General features: G+C 39.8%; 2 protein-coding genes across 2 annotated transcripts; one reads left to right on the top strand and one right to left on the bottom strand.

Moving 5' to 3' along the window:
• The first annotated feature begins 3,430 nt into the window (after window positions 1–3,430).
• Window positions 3,431–13,559, top strand: LOC103155736 (nuclear factor 7, ovary-like). Its single transcript, XM_016663790.1, has 2 exons — window positions 3,431–4,022; window positions 12,410–13,559. The coding sequence occupies exons 1-2, from the start codon at window positions 3,450–3,452 to the stop codon at window positions 13,226–13,228; spliced, it is 1,392 nt and encodes a 463-aa protein (XP_016519276.1). The 5' UTR covers window positions 3,431–3,449; the 3' UTR covers window positions 13,229–13,559.
• A 70-nt stretch (window positions 13,560–13,629) lies between these two features.
• On the bottom strand, window positions 13,630–19,951 carry LOC103155737 (ssu-2 homolog). The gene is made up of 12 exons (XM_007577537.2): window positions 19,841–19,951; window positions 19,054–19,146; window positions 17,829–17,919; window positions 17,628–17,757; window positions 16,904–16,964; window positions 16,630–16,754; window positions 16,260–16,322; window positions 15,920–15,999; window positions 15,290–15,382; window positions 15,096–15,201; window positions 14,852–14,959; window positions 13,630–14,582 (listed from the first exon to the last, which is right to left on the bottom strand). The coding sequence occupies exons 1-12, from the start codon at window positions 19,869–19,871 to the stop codon at window positions 14,448–14,450; spliced, it is 1,116 nt and encodes a 371-aa protein (XP_007577599.1). The 5' UTR covers window positions 19,872–19,951; the 3' UTR covers window positions 13,630–14,447.
• Between the last annotated feature and the right edge of the window lie 2,050 nt (window positions 19,952–22,001).

Here is a 22,001-nt window from a genome sequence, read left to right as displayed (position 1 = left end):
TTTATTTACCAGCAAACTCAGCAGCTACAAATTTTTTACTGATGAAGACTTTAAAAAAAAATCAATGTATTTTTATCTGATTAGTTGTTTTTTTTTTTTTCAAAGTACTCTGGATTTTTAGAGGCTGTTTGGCACACTTCATGTGAACCTCTTGTCGAAGATGAATTTGGCTGATGATCGTAGATTGTCATTTAGGAAATGGCATTTTCACCTAATTTTTCACTACATTGAACATCTTTAATTTGCTGTAGCTTAAAAACTACAGTACAATAAAATGCAGAAACAGTGCTAAAATTGATTATATAAAGGTTTTGCAATTCACAAACTGGGTTTTCAATATTTTGCTATCAGTATATAATAAGAAAGGCCAGGTTTTAAGAGCATAAAGTTGCGTTCACACCAAACGCGTTTCTCGTCTGGTTTACATTCAAAGTCGATTTTCGAAATTAGATTTTGAATGTAAACCAGACACGCATGACGCGAGAAACGCGTTTGTGGTGAACGCACCATTAGTAGTTGTAGTTTTTAAAATTAAAGAGGTTTCAAAGTAGTGAAAATTAGTTAAGACTTTTAGCTATTTCCAGAATCGGAAATTAATGTCGGCTTTATGACAGTAATTTAAACAGACATCAGATAAAATTTCTTAATTTACATATCTTAAAACTGCAAAACTAAAAATGTATATTGTTTTCGTTTAAAATGAAAGGCAGTTAATCACGATAATGACATGCCATACATATGTTTTTGTATGTTCTGCTAGATCGGAACTATGAAATATAAACAACAACGTTGGGGTAAATAAAACAGTTGATGTGAATATACTAATAGCAGAGTAGTAAACAAAAACAGGAAAACGAATTTTAAGAGACACTCCATGCGGCTTTAAAGATTAGCTGAAAATTAGCATAAATTGCTGTTGTTATTGTTCTGGTTTTTTTTTAATTACCTCCGCAACAAATAACTTGTCATATTTACCTCTTACTCGGTCTCTGATACACTGGATGGAGTTTAGTGCTTTTCCTAGAGGCACTGCCAAAGTTCCCTCACAATTTTCAGGATTCATTATGCCGAAAAGAGATTAGCACCACAAATGTTATGTAACTGGCGCATTCCGTTTCCAAGGCAACACGACAACCGGAAGGTGATTATCATGGTCCTAGGACACTTCCTGTTTTTGTGAGCCCACGCAAGTAAAAGGAACAATGTCTCTTTTCAACATCCTTGGTTAATTTGCAAGCATTTTCTTGCGCTGTTGCGAAGGAAGTCACAGCGGCGAATTCGCACAGCAATAAACTTAATAAGTTCTTCCATGAAGAATTTATCCACAGCTATCAAGGTAAGAAAAGACCTAGCTTAGCGAGCTAACCGCTGGCTATGAAATACTTAGTACATAAACATGGTAATAAAGAAGCCTAATTTAGTGCATAGGTAAATCCCGGGGGGTCCGGCCCCCCAATCTTGGAAAAGTCTAGAATTGTCCCCCCCAAAGAAATCATGAAAGAAACCCTTGTATTTAAACAATATCAATATAAAAAGGCAATAGAAACAAAGAACTTAGTAAATCTGTCATTCATCTATTGTTAGAACAATGCTTCAGTCCAAAGTAGGACTGACTACTCTAACGGAGCGTGAGATTCGCTTAAGTGAGGAGTTACCTGTTGTTGGGCTCTGCAGTACTAACAAGAAACCCTCCAATAAGTAAATATTTAAAGCAAAAGACATGTAACACGTTTTATTTACCGGGTCGGAGTTCTAATGCAAACACGGTCGGCCCTACTTTGAACCCGTTCCGTGCCGTTCAGTTCTTTGCAGTGCGAAAACGGCTTTAGTCCGTCACGATATTAGGTTTTCAGGCCGGATATTTATTTTGCGATCATTAACAAGCGCTCCCCTGAATACAGCAGTGGATGATTAGTTCATTTTAAACTCCAGCTCTGCTAGTTATTTTGGTAATGGAAGCGAAACGCACAGATTTGCGCAACACCTTGTAGAATCAATAATTTTTGTTGGGTCATTAATTTGAACACGTTTTGTTGATTTTTGTTGGTCTTTATAAAGTTACGAACGTTTTGATAAGCCAATCAGAGGAGTACGTGCTGGTCTCAGCCTCCTGGCGGCGTTCAGTTTGTCACCTAATGCCTAGATCCACTCAAAACCTTCCGCGATCGACGTATTGCAGCCCTGCTCTAGCAAAGCACGAAGAGTTCAGAAACAATATGACATGGGGAAAAAAAACTATTTATTGAATGATTAAGTCGTGTTTTAGATTGTTCTTGAAAAACTAATCAGTCACGGCTGCTCAGTGAACCCATAGATTTTTTTTTACAGCAGACAGCCGCTCCCCTCTCTTGCAGGTACTGCGTACTCCCGCTAAATCTTTTAGGGCTACGAAGTACCCTACCGTACCCGCCTACTTTCACCCCTGAGTAAATATAACTAGCTACTATCTAACTCTGCTCTTTTGTAACTCAGATCTACTTTGTTTTGCTAATAAAAATCAGACTTTATACAGCTTAAGAGTCACCTTGGCTTTTGTGAAGGCGGTCATAAACTTCACTCAGAGCCTGTATGCTGTTCATAACAGACTCTACCATCTTTTCTCCATACTGCAAGACAAGTAAGTTTGTTTTTAGGAGACAATAACATGTTTATATGGCTGTTCAACATGCAGAAAATCAACAGAATTCCTAAAACAAAGAACTTGGAACAATTAGATGCTTTTAGATGATGCCTGAATGAATAAGCAGAATTTTGTGTACAGATATGATTATTTGTGTTGAAAATAGCAAACTGACTTGTGGCTGGGGGGGGTTTGAGGAGCCTATACCAAGTAGCATTGACCCAACCATCATTCCCTGGTCTGAGAAAAAGGGAAGAAAAGTTTGGAAACATTTTCAAAGTATTCAACAGAAAAGAAATGCTTTATTGTAACTCAGATCAATAATGATCAATTATGAGCAATAATGTNTCCATCTTACTTGTGAAATGTTGTCTGTGGAGCCCTCACATCAATAGTCCATCGATCCGAACAACAATATCCCTCAGTGCTGAGGCATCTTCTGCTATTTTGGTTGAGCAAAGTAGGAGCGTATACCGCTCCAAGATGGCCGCCGAACAGCCAATGCGGGGTCTACTCTTATGTCTATGGTTGAAGAGCTATCAAGCAGAACACCTACGGCGCTCTCCAGGGAGAAGGGACTTCCTGTGTTTTGTGTGATGGGTTAGTGTGAATCTTATATGTTTGATTGTTTAGATAAACTATGATTGTATTTGAAAGCTAGTCGTTATGTATTATATGTTCCTCTGATACAAGACAACTCCAAAGATTGACTCGGGTGTTGAGAAGAAAGCTGACAACGAGTATAAACGTGGTTATAAGTATTTTGTTCTCAACAATATACACAAACCTGACTGGACCTTCTGTGTTTTCAGCTCGACTCAGAGACAAAATGGCTTCCAGGTTAGAGGAGGATCTCTGCTGTTCGGTCTGTCAGGATGTCTTTAAGGATCCGGTTGTTCTGTCATGTAGCCACAGCTTCTGTAAGGAGTGTCTGAAGAACTGGTGGAGAGAGAAACCAGCAAGAGAGTGTCCATTTTGTAAGAGGAGATCATCAAGGTCTGATCCACCTTTAAATCTGGTTCTGAAGAACCTGTGTGAGACTTTCTTACAGCAGAAAAATAAAATAGTTCCTGACAATCTCTGCAGTCTGCACTCTGAGAAACTCAAACTCTTCTGTCTGGACCATCTAGAACCAATTTGCTCCATCTGCAGAGATTCGAAACGACACATCAACCACAGATTCAGACCCATCGATGAAGCTGCTCAGGATCACAGAGAGAATCTGAAAACATCTCTGGAGCCTTTAAAGAAGAAGCTGGAGCTCAGGAAGAAAGTTAAAAATAAGTTTGATCAGACAGCAGAACACCTGGAGGTCCAGGCCCGACACACAGAGAGGCAGATTAGGGAGCAGTTTAAGAAGCTTCATCAGTTTCTAGCAGAGGAAGAGGAGGCCAGGCTGGCTGCNGGGAAAAAATATCTGCTCTCCACACTTTACAGAGCTTACACAAGTATAACATTTGGTTTCATGTGTTTATGCCTATGTTTCTTTTGTCAAAACTTATTGTGATTATTTCATTGATGTTTCCAGACTTCAAGATCCTGGAGTCAGGAGAAAAACTACGCCAGCTGGAGTCCCAACCACTTATTGCTCCAGTCTTAGATGGTCTCTCAAATTTGGAGCTGGTACTATCTCAAATTTGGAGCTGGTGAACCCAGTGGCCTGTGCCACTGGGCTCACTGATGTTTTGCCAGTACCCACCTGAGAAGTCCTCTGGTAGCATCATTCTGCACCACATAGCTACAGAGTTCCCTTCTCTTCCTTCAACGCTGCATACTCTTGCGAATATGTTTTGTGCCCTGACTCGGTCAACTTATGCATCTTCAGTCTCTGCAAGTGTCACTGGAAATGTCTTATGAAATAGAGGCCAGAACCAGGGAGCAGTCCAGATGTCCTGCATGGGTACAACTTTGACAACCCAGACTTACTGCTAGCCGTTTCCATGATGCTTGCAGGGGAAGTGCAGAGGAGTCTGCAGCTCAGATGATGAGGGTGTTCACTAAACAAACTGCTACCATGGAGCGTGGCCTGCAGATGGGGTCAGAGGTGCTGGTAATTTATGCTGAGATATTGAGGGTCAACATGCTCTCCGTGGGATTCATTATTTGCCCTGACACATACGAAGCTGAAATTGGTTTCCAGTTCTAGCTTTCGATTCTGGAAATGGCTAAAGGGCAGTTCCACCTAATTTTTCACTGCCTTCCGCATCTTTAATCGACTCTAGTTTAAAAACTACAACACATAGACTCTTCAAACCAGCACTGGATTATTCTGCTCTAATAGCAGAATATGTAAAACCATGTTTGGTATTTGTGAAACTTTTATCTGATTTGTGAAACTTCCATAAATGTTGATTTTACCACTCTTTTGCATCAGGATCATACTAGAACTGCTCCAGATCCAAAACTAAACACATAGACTCTTCAAACCAGCACTGGATTATTCTGCTCTAATTGCAGAATATGTAAAACCATGTTTGGTATTTGTGAAACTTTTATCTGATTTGTGAAACTTCATTAAAGGGCAATTTTTACCTTTTTTTCGGTCTCGGTCGCATGAGATCCGCTCTAATTCTAAAATTCACTGTCAGACCAAACTAGCAGCGTCCTCTGAGTGAGTCCAGCTGCAGGAGAGAAGAGTGGAAACCTCAAACTCTGCTGCTTCAAGCTGCTCACGCAGAAGGTGAGTTGGACCAAGAAGACTCAGAGTCATGCACAGAGAACATGCAAACTCCATGCAGAAAGACCCTGGGCTGGGAATCGAACCCAGAACCTTCTTGCTGCCAGGCAACAGTGCTACCAACTGCCCCACTGTGCAGCCTGGCTTGAATACATTCATATATGAATCTCTGACAGATTATTTCATTATTCTAACATTTCGCAAAATAGAAATAATTTTGGTGATTCTAAACTAAAACAAGGAAAATTTGGTTCCTATTTAATATGGATGTGTCTTTTTATTGGGTGTATGTAAACTTTTGGTTGAATGTTTATCTTGGTGGGAAATCATAAACACTGCATTATGAGCATTATGAGAAACATCTTTTTTAAAATAAACTTTACGTCATGTAAATATCAGATTTTTTTATTTATTTAGTTTTTGAATCAAAATTAGAAATTAAAATAAAGTAACAAATTCTCTTTATTGACGTATAAAATATAGTTTTATTTGTCTTACAGTCACATATATAACAGTAAAGTGGTGAAATCTTCAACGATCAATAAAATACACATAAAAACTGTTTTGTTCTCATAAGCCAGGAGAAGTTTCTTCATGTTTTTAACAAACATTTTATTTACAGTCAGAGGTGCTGAGCCGGTTCCACTAAAGCTTATTTTTTCTCAATCAGCTGTTCAATGAAACAGCAACAAGTTTAAAACATGAAAATATTTCCTTTGGATAAGATGGAGAGGACGGACCGAGACACCAAGTAGCTACTGAACTAATAAAGGTGCAAAATAAAATTAAAAACTAGAGAAAATGTTTGTGTAGCTACATTTCCAACCTGATGTGTACGTGCTGCATCACAGCCACGCAGGTTAGAGAGAATTGGGATTTTAATGAAGCATTTAAACCGTTTTTCACTCCATCTGATCCAAACCGACCCCCTATGATGGAAGCAAACTGATGAAGATGTTAACAAAGTATTTGTGTATGACCATCAATTTTAACATAAGTTTCTATCTCAGTCCCAAGTTTCAACAGGTTTGATCTCCTGTGAGCTGAATGTGGTAAAATCTGGTTTTAGTTGCTGAATTTCTGCTCTCTTCTTGAGCAAAATGTGCTTATTTATGTTTTAATCAGTGTCACATTCATTAGTAGTTTTTGAAGTGAACTTTTCCCACCTACTCTTAAATCCTGTATCTGGATAAAAGATTATTTATGTGGGGATTCTTTTGTTGTAATACACCACTGTCAGTCTCATTCTGTCGTTTAATTAGCTCTACTTCCTTAAGAAAATGAAAAGGTATGTTCTTTTGTGAAGGAATTTATCTTTTACGGTGCCAGTAATGCTGAAATTAATAGCAAATAATAAAGACGTTGTGGTATTCTGATTTAGTAATGTAATTAGATTAGTTGTGCTACCACCCCCACGACACTAGAGGCAGTAGCAGACCCGAAAAGATGCGACTAAGGAGCAGATTTAGAAGTACACAGAAAGCTATAGAATTTGTTAAAAACTGTGAGCTGCGCTGATGTACATAAAAGAGAGAAGTTCAAATACATGCTGAGAGTGAAAATCCTTCCGGAAGATGAAGATATATCACAGATTTCAAAAGAAAATAAAAACGGGAGTCCGCGGATAATATAGGAAATAGCGCCCCCTTCATTTCCAGAGTGCAATGGTCCCATTTCCAAATAAGGTATGAGACTAACAGTGGTCCGTCCCCGCCCCTTTCTGTTCGCTGCAGCGAGGTCCTTCTCGTTTGTTTTGGGTGAAGCAGGAAGATAAAGCTCCGCCCACAACATCTACTGCACGAACTGAAACAGGAAACAGGGTGGGAATTGCTTCTACTGTCTTTTTTATATGTTCTGTTCAGATCAGTGAAGAGAAAAGTAAAAATGTGAGCGTTACAGCAGGTTGAATTTTGGACTTTAGTATGAAACACGCCTCAGTTGGAACACTTTGTGATTGTTGTTTCCTGCAGAGAGACTCCCAGACGATTAGATAACCATAGCAGAGGAAGCTGCTAGACCAAACTAGCAGCTTCCTCTGAGTGAGTCCAGCTGCAGGAGAGAAAAGTGGAAACCTGCAACTCTGCTGCTTCAAGCTGCTCACATTGGAGGTGAGTTGGACCAAAACACTCAGAATCACTTTGAGGGAAATTAGTAGAGGAGGGATGGAGCCGAGACTGACTGGACCTTCTGTGTTTTCAGCTTCACTCAGAGACAAAATGGCTTCCAGGTTAGAGGAGGATCTCTGCTGTTCGGTCTGTCAGGAAGTCTTTAAGGATCCGCTTGTTCTATCATGTAGCCACAGCTTCTGTAAGGAATGTCTGAAGAGCTGGTGGAGAGAGAAACCATCAAGAGAGTGTCCAGTTTGTAAGAGAAGATCTTCTAAGGCTGATCCACCTTTAAATCTGGTTCTGAAGAACCTGTGTGAGACTTTCTTACAGCAGAGCGATCAGAGACTTTCAGAGGATCTCTGCTGTCCAGTCTGTAAAAAAGTCTTTAAGGATCCGGTTGTTCTGTCATGTAGCCACAGCTTATGTAAAGAATGTCTGAAGAGCTGGTGGAGAGAGAAACCAGCAAGAGAGTGTCCAGTTTGTCAGAGGAAATCTCCAAAGGCTAATCCGCCCATAAGTCTGGTTCTGAAGAACCTGTGTGAGACTTTCTTACAACAGAAAAATCAGAAACTTTCAGAGGGTATCTGCAGTCTGCACTCAAAGAAACTCAAACTCTTCTGTCTGGACCATCAAGAACTGCTGTGCTCAATCTGTCGAGATTCAGAAAAACACACCAACCACAGATTCAGACCAATCCGGGAAGCTGCTCAGGATCACAGAGAGAATCTGAAAACATCTCTGGAGTTTTTAAAGAAGAAGCTGGAGCTCAGGAAGAAAGTTAANCTCCACCTGTCTGATGATCTGACCAGTGTGACTTTTGGAGAGAAACAGCAGCTTCCTGATAATCCAGAGAGGTTTGATCTCTGTAATACTGTCCTGAGCTCCAAGGGCTTTAACTCAGGGAGCCACAGCTGGGATGTTGATGTTGGAGACAATAGAGAATGGTGGCTTGGTTTGTCAGAAGAGTCTGTTCAGAGAAAGGGACACATACCACGTGGATGGTTGAGTATATATTTCCTTTCTGGTGAATATTCAGCATGGTTTCCACCAGCTCATCCCAAAGTTTTCTCAGTCAAGAAGAAGCTCCAGAGGGTCAGAGTAAATCTGGACTGGGACAGAGGAAAGCTGTCATTCTCTGATCTGGATACTAAAACACACATACACACCTTCACACACACCTTCACTGACAAGATGTTTCCATACATCGCCACTTCAGATAAAGGAAAAATCTCATTGATCAAACAGCAGCTCTGATGTTCTCAGCAAGAACACAAAGTCCAAATGAAACCTTATTGAATTGGACAATGAAAATGACAATGAAAAGTGAGGGTGCATCGCCCAGGCTCATAACTTTACAACAACAACAAAAAATCTTCCTAGCTAGGAGCTGCTAGGCTGTTAAACTGTTGCTTGTGATGAATTGATTGCTGTGTTTCTCATCATAAAACCACTTTTATTCACAGTGGGAACATGTGGGAAGATGGTTTAGTAAATGATCAGCATTTCTTACTTTTATGGAAGAACTGAGACATGGATCAAGTGCTTTGCTTCTTGTTTTTTATTATATAAAATGACTAAAAGGACAGACAATTTCTTTTACTGTTGGAAATCCTGATTTTTCTTCTCCTTAATTCATATATGGCAACTCAAGTAATATAAATAAGACTTTAGACTCAATTTGTGTCTTAAAAACTTGAGTTGACATCTTCAGTGGTGCCCAAAGTCGGTCCTCGAAGGCCAGCATCCTGGATGTTTTAGTTCTCTCCCTGGTGCAGGATTTCCCCCCAGAAAAGTTGTTAAGCCTCATGGTCGAGGCACTGAGGCGGTCCACTGTGTTTTTATATTAAAGATGCTATGGAAAAGTAAAAATATTATTGGGTAATTAAATGTTATGGGAAAATATTGCCAGTGAAATGCTATTTAAATCCACAACTGTTCTTAAAAACAACAAATCAAAAAATACAGTTAAAATGAATATCAATAATATGCACTTCTGATTAATCCAAATTAAGTCAGTGACTCCATCAGACCCCCTTCAGGGGCCTTCAGGGACCCTTAATTTAATGGTTTCAGCATACATAAAAGATTTTAAATTGGTTAACATTTAAATTTAAGATTTTAAGGAGCTGACAAGTCACCCGCTTCGGATGTTATCATCCCATAGAATGACCATTATCAGTGGTTATCAGCCCCATTGAATGGCCTCAGTTGGTCCCTGATCTGCCTGATATCAGGCTCAGTAGTTTATCAACCGTTCCTATAGGTGATCACAGCAGCTTGTAGCCGATAGAACCCTTTTTTTTTTTAGTTTTTTTAAAAACCTTTATTTACAAATTATGTGCTAGTTTGAACAGGACATTAAGAATATTTACTACAAATACAGGTCAGACGTATCGGTCATAAGACTTTAATTCGGTATTTAAAAATAACTCAGTGAAATATAAAACCGGAGGGTTTTGTTGTGGTTGTTAGCTTGATTTAAAAGCCTTTTTTTAAAATTTACAAACTATTTTTGAGTATGATATCAATGATTTACACCAAATAAATTTAAGAAAAATTAAGATGTATTTTCTTTTGTGATTGCAAACCAAACGGTTCTGTAAACATTTTAATATTTTTGATTGAAATAATAAAACTAAGGACGGATCCCACAAAAACCCAAGAAGAATACGATGACGTCATCTTATGCGACACTTACACTCTGGTGAGTAGAAACCTGCATCTGTCAAAATGTTTTTGTACTCCAAAACCAAAAATAACTCCAAAGTGTTACGTTATAAAGTTACTGATGGTAGTTTTAGGACTTACTGGTAGTAGGACTGTGATGCGAATGGTTGAAGGCACGTTTGTAACATTTCTTTGCCGGAAAATATACGGTGGAAGCTAGCTAAATTTGCCTCTTGGAGGCTAATTGTACACCTGAGTGAAGTTGGCCCCCCCACCTTCTTCAAATCAGACAAAATGGGTGTCAATCAACTCAGCTATGTTTGTGCTGGTTTGTGCAGCAAAAATTTTCGTTTGTGCTTCTTTGGCTTTGAAGATATTAATGAAAGTGTAAAGGTCAAAAGGTCAACCAGCCCCCCCACTTTTATGAAATCAAACAAAATCGGTGTCAAACATTAGTGCTATGTTTGTGCTGGTTTGTGCTGCAAAATTTTTCGTTTGTGCCGCTGTCATTTTAAAGATATAAAGAAAGTTGGATTTATGACATGCAGGGCAGGAATATAAGAACACGTTTGAAAACCGCTGATTTAGAAGACCTCAGAATTTTCTTTAGATCATATGAATCTTTAACAAAAAGGTTCATAAACTTTTTTCTGAGTTAATAGTCACAGATAACATCTGGATCTGTTGGGTTCTGGCTGTGAGAGATTGTTTTCTGGAATCTCGTTTTTCTCTGACCAGGATCCAGATTCTATGGAAAAAACTTTCCCCTCACTGTTAAAGACTGTGATCATCTTCATGTGTGTAAACATCTGATCTTAAAGATATTTCATAAATAAATCTTTGAAATATTCTTTCTTTTATTTTTGTAATAAAGATGTAATCATGCTTAACACTCAAATTTAATGGATGAGGAAGTCTGTATGGGAGTGGATGTATTAGTGAGTTTGTATTTACAATTTTAGTGTTCTAACTAAGTGAGGGACATTTATATAAATTTTTAGGTTGCAAGTTGTTTATGAATATGTAGAGAGGAAAAAGTATGTATTTTATTGCATCTTGCTTTATAAATTGTACATATTTTATGTATGATTGTATAATTTTTATTATATAAATTTAGAAGTTGCAAGGTTGTTCACATGAATATGTAGACAGGATTTTGATTATTTTGATATATATATGGATTAGCTGTAGCAATATACTCTTGTTCCAATGCATCAAATATAGACTTGTTTTGTATGTTTGTGTGCATTGTCCCTGTACAATAAACAAATAAATAAAATTAATTCAGCAAATAAAGTAATTCTGGTCATTCTAACCTAAACCAAGAGAAGTTTGGTCTGATTTAACTTCAAACAAAGTAAAAGTGGGTGTATTGAGTGTATGTAAACTTAAAGTATGTTGGTAAAGTTGAATAAGGATCTTTGTAGAAAATAAACACTGCGTTACGAGAAACACACCTTATTGAGGTTACTTCAAGTAAATCTCAGTTTGTGTTTAGTTTTACTAAGAAGTTTCTGGAAATTAAATAAAGCAAGAGATTCTTCTTATGGTTGCAGAAAACATTGTTGTATTTGTCTTACAATAAAGATCCAAAATGAGTCCATTTAGCCTCTTCAGTTCTGGCCATACATGGTAGGATTGTGGTCATTCATTACATTCATGCAGAGGAAGTGTTTGATGAGTCCTCCTCTCTGAAACTGGTATTCATAGACTTTGTCCTGATTGGGTTGAGGAGGTTCTGACTTCTGCAGAGATGGATCATCTCCCATTTAATTGGTTTATAAAAAGGTTCTGTAGGTTTATCTTCAACCAACCTGTTTGATTCTTGTGGTGGGATGGTGTTCCACCCTCCCCCACTCTGTGCACCGGGCCACCGGGCGCCTTTGATTGGTGGGCGGGGCGAATGCCTTTATAGTTGGGCGGGCCGCTGCAGGGTGCGTCCGTCTTTGTTTCTCCCACTGTTGCTTCGGTCGGCGGCTACATGTCGGCTTGTGGGTTTGGTCTACTCGTCTGCGATCTGTTGCTCTGATGGCGTTGCTGGCTGCAGCTGGGGGTTGCTGTGGCGGTTTGTGATTGTTGTTTCCTGCAGAGAGACTCCCAGATGATCAGATTCACCTTCAGACCAAACCAGCAGCTTCCTCTGAGTGAGTCCAGCTGCAGGAGAGAAAAGTGGAAACCTCCAACTCTGCTGCTTCAAGACCAAAACACTCAGAGTCACTTTGATGGAAGTTAGTAGAGGAGGGAGGGAGCCGAGTGTGTCTCGTCTGCACAGATACGGAATAACACACCAACCACAGATTCATACCCATTGATGAAGCTGCTCAGGATCACAGAGAGAATCTGAAAACATCTCTGGAGCCTTTAAAGAAGAAGCTGGAGCTCAGGAAGAAAGTTAAAAAGAAGTTTGATCAGACAGCAGCAGCTCTTTCAGACACAGTCAGAGCCACAGAGGAGGAGCTGAGAGCTGCAGACGTCTCATTCCTGCACAACTACAAGGCTGCAGTGGAAAGAGTCCAGCGCTGCCCCCTGCTGGAGGATCCACAGCTGCCCTCAGGAGCTCTGATAGACCAGGCCAAACATCTGGGCAACCTGGCCTTCAACATCTGGAGCAACATGAAGGACATGGTGACCTACACTCCTCTGGTTCTGGACCCAAACACGGCTAATCCAGGACTCCACCTGACTGACGATCTGACTGGTGTGACTCCAGGAGAAGAACAGCAGCTTCCTGATAATCCAGAGAGATTTGATTTTGAGTGGTCTGTTCTGAGCTCTGAGGGTTTTAACTCAGGGAGCCACAGCTGGGATGTTGATGTTGGAGATGGTGAAGGATGGATGCTTGGTGTGATAGCAGAGTCTGTCCAGAGGAAGGGACACTTAGAGTCTGGATTGTTGGTTATGTTGTTCATTGATGGTGAATACGAAGCATATTCTCCACCAGCTCCTCCCACGTTTCTTTCAGTCATGAAGAAGATCCAGAGGATCAGAGTGAATCTGGACTGGGATGGAGGAAAGCTGTCGTTCTCTGATCTGGATACTAACACACACATACACACCTTCACACACACCTTCACTGACAAGATGTTTCCATACTTCAGCACTGCTGAAGTAAAACTCTTACCGATGAAGATCTCAGTGATCAAACAGCAGCTTTGATGTTCTCAGGATGAAGAACAAAAAGTCCAAATGATTCAAGTTGTGAGAAATTATTTCTGGAAATATGCGTCTCCTTTTCTCATGATGAGTCGAGTTCTACAGAATCCAGACCTGAATGATGAATGTTTGTGATTTTTATATTAAATCTGGAATATGACTCCTCAACAACATAAAGGACAATAGTTCAGTAATCATTCTGTATGTAAACTTCTTGTTCCAAAGACATTCATATAATATATAAATGTTTGGTTGAATGTTTATCTTGGTGGGAAGTCATAAACACTGCATTATGAGAGACATTTTATTTAAAATAAACTTTACCTCACGTAAATATCAGAATTTGTTTTTTTTCTACCAAAATGTTTCTAGAAGTTAAAATAAAGTAACAAATTCTCTTTATTGATGTATAAAATATAGTTTTATTTGTCTCACAGTCACATATATAACAGTACAGTGGTGAAATCTTCAACGATCAATAAAATACACATAAAAACTGTTTTGTTCTCATAAACCAGGAGAAGTTTCTTCATGTTTTTAACAAACATTTTATGTACAGTCAGAGGTGCTGAGCCGGTTCCACTAAAGCTTATTTTTTCTCAATCAGCTGTTCAATGAAACAGCAACAAGTTTAAAACATGAACATATTTCCTTTGTTCATTTCAAACTGATATAAATAATAAATGTTAAAAATATTGAAGAATAAACTTTTTTCTTTATTACTCTGAGCCTTAATGTGATAAACGGATCTATTTTAATTTGCTGGTAATACCTCAGGTTTCCAGTAGGGGGAGATATGCTTGATCCCCAAGTGCCTCGGTTCTGTTCAGGTTTGGTTTTTAATGACCCATTAGAGCTATTTTCCTCCATCTGACCCAAACTGACCCTCTGCAGTCTGAAGAACCTGCTTCCTCCGGCTCTCCTCAGATTTATATGAATATTTTAGTGGAAATATTCAACTCGTTGCAACCAACCAAACTATTAGATTGTCTTTTAAAAATAATTTCAGCACAAAATTTTCTACTAAACACCTGGAGGTGTCTAAAAGAACAGATGAAAGTTTTTCATTTTCTAATTTGACCTTGAAGGTCCAACATGATGCAGCATGTTTAAAGCAGTCCATAACTCTTTTAATCACAGATAAAAATATGTATGTACAGTGTGGGGTCAGAGGTCAGCAGTGATCTGGGTATATCTGTGTGTGTTTTCCTGCATGCTGAGCTCATAAAATGCTGCAGGCGGTGGGATACTTGGAAGTGAAGACCTTGTTCTCCGTCCCGTACACGTAGAAGCTGTAGTCCTTCCCGGCGTACGAGTAAAAGGCGTGAGTGAGGGGCACCAGCTCGATGGTCTGACGCTACGGAGGGACACAGAGGTCAGGAGGTCATGCAATGTCTGGTAATGCAATACCATAGTGATAAGACATCACCAATGACTTTAGAGAGGTAGCTTCAGGGTTTCCCGCAGTGGCTGAGAGTTGTTTGTTGATTTAAATCATTTAAAAGTGATAAATGGGTTAATAGTCGATGCACTGAGCTCATCTTCTCACTTTCTGAAAAGTTCCGCTCTTTTTATGAACTTTCTGAGCCCCAGCAGTCCTGAAAGTGTCAGAAGGTAGGTGTGTACCTGCTGGAGGATGCGGCTGGTGGAAGTGAAGCGATACAGGTGATCGTTGATCAGCTTGGCTGAAACGTCGCAGATCTCCTGGTCAGGGAAGCCGTGGATTGGATACACCTGGAGAGAGGTCACCATGGTAACACGTTACACGTTTTACCACTTTCATGTTCTTGAGCTCTTTGATATTCTAAAACCCTTTAATGTTAGCGTTCGACTGACAGAGTTTGGACCTGGCGGAACCGGCTGGTCTCACCAGAACGTTCTCGTCGATGAAGAATGGGTCGCCTGACACCTTCTCAAACTTCCTGTCTGGGAAGTTCGGCTGGCGGTCTGGGATGAAGCAGCTCACATTGTTTTTCCTGGAAACACGGCAACAACAGGTGGACACGGTGAGGTCCAAACGGGTCGGAACTGGGTCAGAGGAGAGCGAGTGTTCAGCTAGCCCACCATGTGACCGTGAGCTGGATGAAGTGCAGCAGCTTCTGGGCGCCGTGGCAAACAGAGCAGGTCTTGTAGCCGTCTCCACGGCAACTGACACACCTGGAGAAACAAACATGGAGTCACCTGGAGAACGAAGCGGGTGGAAGATAGGAGGACCAGAACCAGAACCAGGACAGAATCAGAACAGAACCAGAACAAAAACAAGAACAACAACAGGAACGACAGGAAGAACAGAACCAGAACTACAACCAGAACAGAACAGCTTGTTAAGCCTCCTTCAGCTGCTGGTTCTAGTTCTGCTGCAGCAGATGATACCAGAGGTCCGGCCTGCTCTGTTGTCATGGTGATAAGGTCCGGCCTGCTCTGTTGTCATGGTGATAAGGTCTAACTTGCTCTGTTGTCATGGTGATGAGGTCCGCCCTGCTCTGTTGTCATGGTGATAAGGTCTAACTTGCTCTGTTGTCATGGTGATGATGTCTGGCCTGCTCTGTTGTCATGGTGATAAGATCCGGCCTGCTCTGTTGTCATGGTGATGAGGTCTAACTTGCTCTGTTGTCATGGTGATGTGTAATCTAAACTCTGCAGTTTGAGCTAAACCCCTCAGCAGGACGTTAAAGCATAAAGAAGCGTTTTCACCTGCGGCGGCCTCGGCCGTGACAGGAAGTGCAGCGTTTTTTTCTGGCCCGCCCGTTACCGTGGCAGAAGCTGCAGCGTTTCTGAGAAACAAGGAGAGAGATGGAGTTTGTTAAAGCTGATCCATTTTCAGCAGAAGACGCACAATATATCGGAACCAACCAACCATATGTTAACATATGGTTAACATATGGTTAACACATAACCATGTGTTATGTGTTATTTGTACATATGACAATACAAATGGGACTTTGTCGATGTTCCACAAATGTTGAAAAACAAAATTTCGCAATTGTGGTGTTTACGTTAAATAAGAAACTATGAGTTGAAGGTTCCAGCTCACCATTCCTCGGCCGAAGCAGCCGCCGCAGCGCGTCCTCCCACAGCCGTGGCATTTATGGCACACCTGAAAAACAAACACAGAGAGAGCGACTGCTGGGCCAGGTAGGGGGCGGAGTCACAAGACACCATAACCCTCTTTGGAAAATAGTATTTTTTATTACTTAGTTATAATCACAATATTTTAACCTCTTTAAATTCTGCACCTCAAAAATTTAACCAAAGTGTAAAAAACTTAAACTACTACTATGCTTATAAAAACTAAACAATATTTAGCTAATAAAAAAAAATTATTAAAACTAACTGAATTAGGCAAAACAAAATATAACTAAACAATAATGAAACACCCAAAACTATTATAACCCTGGTTGGACCTTCACGAAGGACGAGTGTGGCACTCGGATCTTCTCCACCCTGTTGCAGTACATCTGCGGCGGTGACACCGGGATGTCCCACGGTGGGGGGCTCGCCCCGTACTGGGGCCCGTCCACCGCCTGGCCTGGTCCAGAACCACACACAGACACGGAAAGAATGGTGCTTCATAACGCTGCTAATCCTCTTCATGAGATTACCAGAGTCAGTCAGAGGCGTCTTCAGAGCTGCTGTAACACAGACCTGAACTGGTTCTGGTTAGTAGAGAAGGTTTACCGTTGTAGGGCTCCAACTGCCAGGCGCTGGTTCTGGTCTCAGTGTACGTCTCTAGTCGATACTGAGGGAGGAAGATGAGAAAATGGATGAAGACGATAACATTTAGATTCAAGCTAAATATTTAGCGAAATGCAAATTGGCTTACCGATAAGCGGAAGTGGAATATCAAAATTATAACTAATTGCAAACTAATTTGCATTTTAACTAAATATTTAGCTAGGACCTCCATATTTAGTGAATAAGCTAAATATTAAGCGCTCTCTAGAGCTAAATATCTAGCTTGAAATATAAATATTTAGTTTGAAAATTAAATATTTAGTTCAGAAATTAAGTATTTAGTTAGGAAAATATATACATAATTTGGAGTTAAGTATTTAGTTTGAAAACGAAATACTGTCATCATTGGCTAAGGTAACTAGCTTTAGCATTTGCAATAGGATCTATTAGCAGTAGCTAACAGATTATGATTGACAGTGCTAAGATCCGCCTCCTGGCTCTGATTGGTTCTTTCAAATTTGGACTGGGTGAAGGCAGAGGAGTTCAATTTTTCCCAGATTATGTGTCTCACACCATGCAGTCACAATATAGTAAATATAAAAAATAATTTGTAGAAAAATATTTTTTAGAAAAGCTTTAAATGAATTTTACTACATGTTTTCCTAGCATCAAGCAGCCAGGTTATCTGTCCAGAGGCTGCTGTGGCAGATAGAGGTTGGGTTCTGACCCGGTAGACGGTGACGGTCTTCAGGTCCTTGAAAGTGAGGTTCCTGGCCGGTTTGGAGCTGTACTTCCATTTGGACTCAACAAACCTGAGCAAAGCGTCTCGGGCCACGTCCTCCGATATGGACGGGACTCTGGGGACAAACCGAAGGACGGGTTAACCCTGTCTGGAGCTGCTGTCAGGCCCAGACCGGCCCGATCTTACCGGATGGTGGGGACCGAGGTGCTCCTGTTGACCTCAGGCTGGGGGTTGTAGGCGGGGGGTGGAGGGTACAGCGGCTCGTCGTCCTCTGGACCTGGAGACAGAAAGTGGACCCACGTTCACACTCAGACAGACAGGAAGTCAGGCCTTATGCAGGGTCGTAATGGGCTTTTCACTGTAATTTAGGTTTTGTTTATCTAATTCAGTTTATTTCAGTTAATTTTTATAGTGTTTTCTGTTTTTTATTTGTTATTATTAGTTAAATAGTGTTTAGTTTTTATTAGTTATAGTTGTAAATAACCCAAAGTTAAGCTCTTTATTTGTCTGTATCCCTTTTTATGGATCATCACCTTTACTTTGTTTTATATGTTCTATCTATGATTAACTTCTGATTTTATGTCTGATGCTTTTATTTTGAAAATACAACTTCTGGTTTATTAATTAACAAACAACAACTTAACGACAACAAAAGAGGAAGAAAAGTTGCAGCAGAGCTGATAAAATGTAGCTTATTACCAGCCCTCTTCATAGAGGCACAAGGTTTGGTTTGCTTATTTTGTAAATAACTATGTTTTCAATGTTCAGTAACTAAAACTGTGCAATTGTTTTATCAGATACTAAAAGTAGAGTTGTTTTTAGTTTTTTCATACTTTGGTTAATTTTTTAGAAATATTAAAGTATATTATTGTGATTATGTATGAATCAATTGGGTGATGAATACTCAACAGAAGATACCATTTTCAGTAAATGTATTTAATTATTGTTGAATAACCAACGGACTCTGGCGTTTTCTCCCAACTTTTGCTGTTGCCATTTTGCAGACTTAGTAAACGCTGCCATGATGGAATGCCGTAATTTGCCAAAAACTGACATAAAAACGTTTGAAAGGTCAATAAATAGATTCATAAAGACAAAAACAAAGAATGTTATATGTATAATTTCAGTATGTTTTACGTAGTTTTATAAGCGCATAATATAATTCCAGTTAGTTAAAAAATTTCCCAACTAATTACTGCTTTCACTTATTTCAGTTAAGGAAAATGTTTTCTCAATTTCAGTTTTCATTATTTCGTTAGTTTTTGTTAACTTTAATAACTTTGGTCGTATGTCAGCTTCCTCCATATTGTGAGGGGCAGATATGTGAACATGTGTAATGTTGTTGCACCATGAGACTCTTCAGTTGCACATTAGTTTCAGCAGCTCTCTTCTCGCTCTCTCTTTCTCTCACCTCCTTTATGCCCCTGGTATCCATCTATGTCCTCCAGCCATCCAGGAGGGGGCGCTGATGGTCCCTCTTCAGGTATGTTTGGATCAAATGAGTCTGAAACACAATAAGGTGAAAATGGTTTTACTTCATGGTGGTTTTCCTCTTCTGAAGCTCATGAATAGACTCTTCTCTGCTCTGTTAGCTTTTCATTGGCTAACAACTAGCATGGCTAGGCTGGTCATCCCCAGTTTGTACTTTTTTCAAAAATGGTTGGCATACAATATCTGTAAGGTACATACATCAGATGCATTGACGTGTTATTTTTAGAGAGAGATTATTGTAATCCATCACAATACCAAGCATAAACATAATGAATATTACAGAGCTGAAGTTGGTTAAAAGGTGAGTTCACCTAATTTTTACAACCATCAACATTTTAATTTGCTCTAGTGTAAAAACTTCAATACGTAGATTTTCCAACATGGATTAGATTATGTAACACTAGAAGCAGAATATTTAGTGTCATTTGTGAATGTACAAATATGGCTTCTTATTGAACTTTCACAAATAAAACAAAAGTTTCACACAAGCCTTTGAAGTGATAAACTTCTTAAAATTACCTATACTTTCTCTCTCTCTCTCCCTCCAGCAGCAGCAACACCACTTTCTGGGTGCTAGCATCACTGCTAAATAAACATAATGGACCTGGTTCATTTGGACCAGAACCAGCTTACAGCTCATTTCTTCTAATGCCAAGATTAGTTTGCCACTCACAACATGGTGCCACAAAGCTAGCACTCAGGCTCACCTCCTCCTTCTTGGTCCTGGTTTCCATCCATGTCCCCCAGCCATCCAGAAGGCGATGGGCCCTCATCAGGTATGCTGGGATCAAATGAGCCTGAAACAGGAAGAGTAATGGAGAGAAATTCAAGTTTTAATAAGGTAACTTTGTTAAAAAGGACCTGAAGTTATCAACAAGATCTGTGACATAAAGACTCAATCTGCTGCCGGATGGATGGATGAAACTCTTTGGTGTTGAAATGACTCCCGTCTTTGTCTCCAGGTCTTTAAAAGAGAGAAATGATCTGATCTCTGCAGATATTTCTTTACCTTTGAATGTTTTGGGTTGATTACCAAGGAGCCACACCTAGAAATGGGGAACTAGATGCCCAACTTAGTTTTTCTCTCCACATATAATAAATTCCTTCAGTTATTTATGAAAGTAATAAAGCATTTCCAAGCTGGAACTGAAATTTAATCAGCAACAAAAGAAAATCTGACTGGATCAGGACTTTCACACACTGGAGTCTGAAACTCCATGTCTAAACCGTCTGAGTTAGGTTTATTTAATCTGGTTCTACATAACAGGATCATTACGTCAAACCCACACCGGAGAATACACGCATTCTCCAGCTGATCGCGTTGCTCCGGCTCCATTGGCAGATAAAAATACAAGCGGAGTCGGAGACTATAAACAATACCTCTGGCTGAGGGTAAAAATATCAGCGAGAAGGTGTTTCCCTCAGCAATCTGGGCCCAGATGGACGGAGAGCAGGAAGCAGGGAGAGATGGAGTCATTAGCAGAAAACCTCCAAACAATCAGCGAGGGAGCGTGAGAACAAACACCACTGACTACAGGAGCTCAACCCTGAGCCCCAGAGCCTGCATGCAGATTCATAAATAATGCTGCAATATATGTAAATAAACATCAACTTTTCGGCAAGTAGAGCCTGGTGGCCCGCCAGGCTTATAATAGATTGGGGGAAACTCTGATTATCAGATGATTTATTACGACTTTTTTTTTTATCAGATAATAATATACATTTTCATCATGATTTCCTGCTTTGACTATAAGAAAATATGTAATACTGTATATTAATTACATCAAATTTATTTTATTCCCACAGTTCTTATGGTTTTCTACAACAGTTCCTTTTCTTTCTTGTCAGAAACGTTTCCATTTCTTGCTTGCTAAGTTAGCTTGACAAGCAATGTAGCTTGATGAATTTGACTGGCAGCCAATCAGAAATGAGCACCAGAAAGCACATTTAAAGCAATTACTCTAACTTATAATAAATTTTTTAAAAACGATTGAAAAACAAACAAAAGTTATTATGACATTATTTATTTATTTTTGCATGTTTTTCTCATCTTTTCTCAAACTTTCTGTGACCCCCATGAATCCCCTGGCGACCTCCCAGGGGCTGCAACCCCCACTTTGAAAAGCACTTTGGATGATGATGGATGAACCAAAACAAAACTTACAAAGTGTTATGTGTGTGGAGGGAAACTAACCCTTCACATCTCCCTGAACACACTACGCTCATGGTAAAGCATGGTGGTGGCAGCATCATGCCGTGGCAGGATGGACGGAGCAGGAGGAAAACCAGTTAGAGGCTGAGACTGGGTTCAGCTTCCAGCAGGAGAGCCAGCCTGAACATCCAGACAGAGTTTAGGCGCTTATGAAGAAGAATGGAGAAAATGTTCAGTCTGTAGACGTTCCAATCTGTGGGAAGTTGACTTAGAAGATGCATGCCACACGTTTCAGATTTTCATTTCTACTAAATTTTTTTTTTTTTAAAAAGGATAATTTTCCTTCAAGTTTAGAGTTAGGAACTGCTTTGTGTTGGTCTGACAAAAAAAGCAAACTCACTAAGGTGTAAAGTGAAACATTTAAAGTTTTTATTGGCAGCTGACAGTAAAGATAAGGCCTGGAGTAAATTGGTCCAGTCAAACTCCTCAGCTGACCAGAGGCTCAGCACTGTAAATAATTAACAGCTTATTGTATGGTAATAAAACAAAAACACACAAAGATTATCCTGCTGGGATGAAAACTGAACTCCAGATTTTATATCTATTAAAAATATTTCACAGATTTCTCTGAAATACTTTGATCTAATTTCACAAAACTGAAGGGGTCCTGGTCCACCTCCGAGGGGAACAACACAATCGGTAGAAACAAACAGCAC

The sequence above is a fragment of the Poecilia formosa genome, unplaced genomic scaffold, assembly GCF_000485575.1.
Source record: "Poecilia formosa unplaced genomic scaffold, Poecilia_formosa-5.1.2 Scaffold445, whole genome shotgun sequence".
Classification (NCBI taxonomy): domain Eukaryota; kingdom Metazoa; phylum Chordata; class Actinopteri; order Cyprinodontiformes; family Poeciliidae; genus Poecilia; species Poecilia formosa.
The sequence above is the reverse complement of the archived record's forward strand: the minus strand, read 5'-3'. Positions and strand labels throughout refer to the sequence as shown.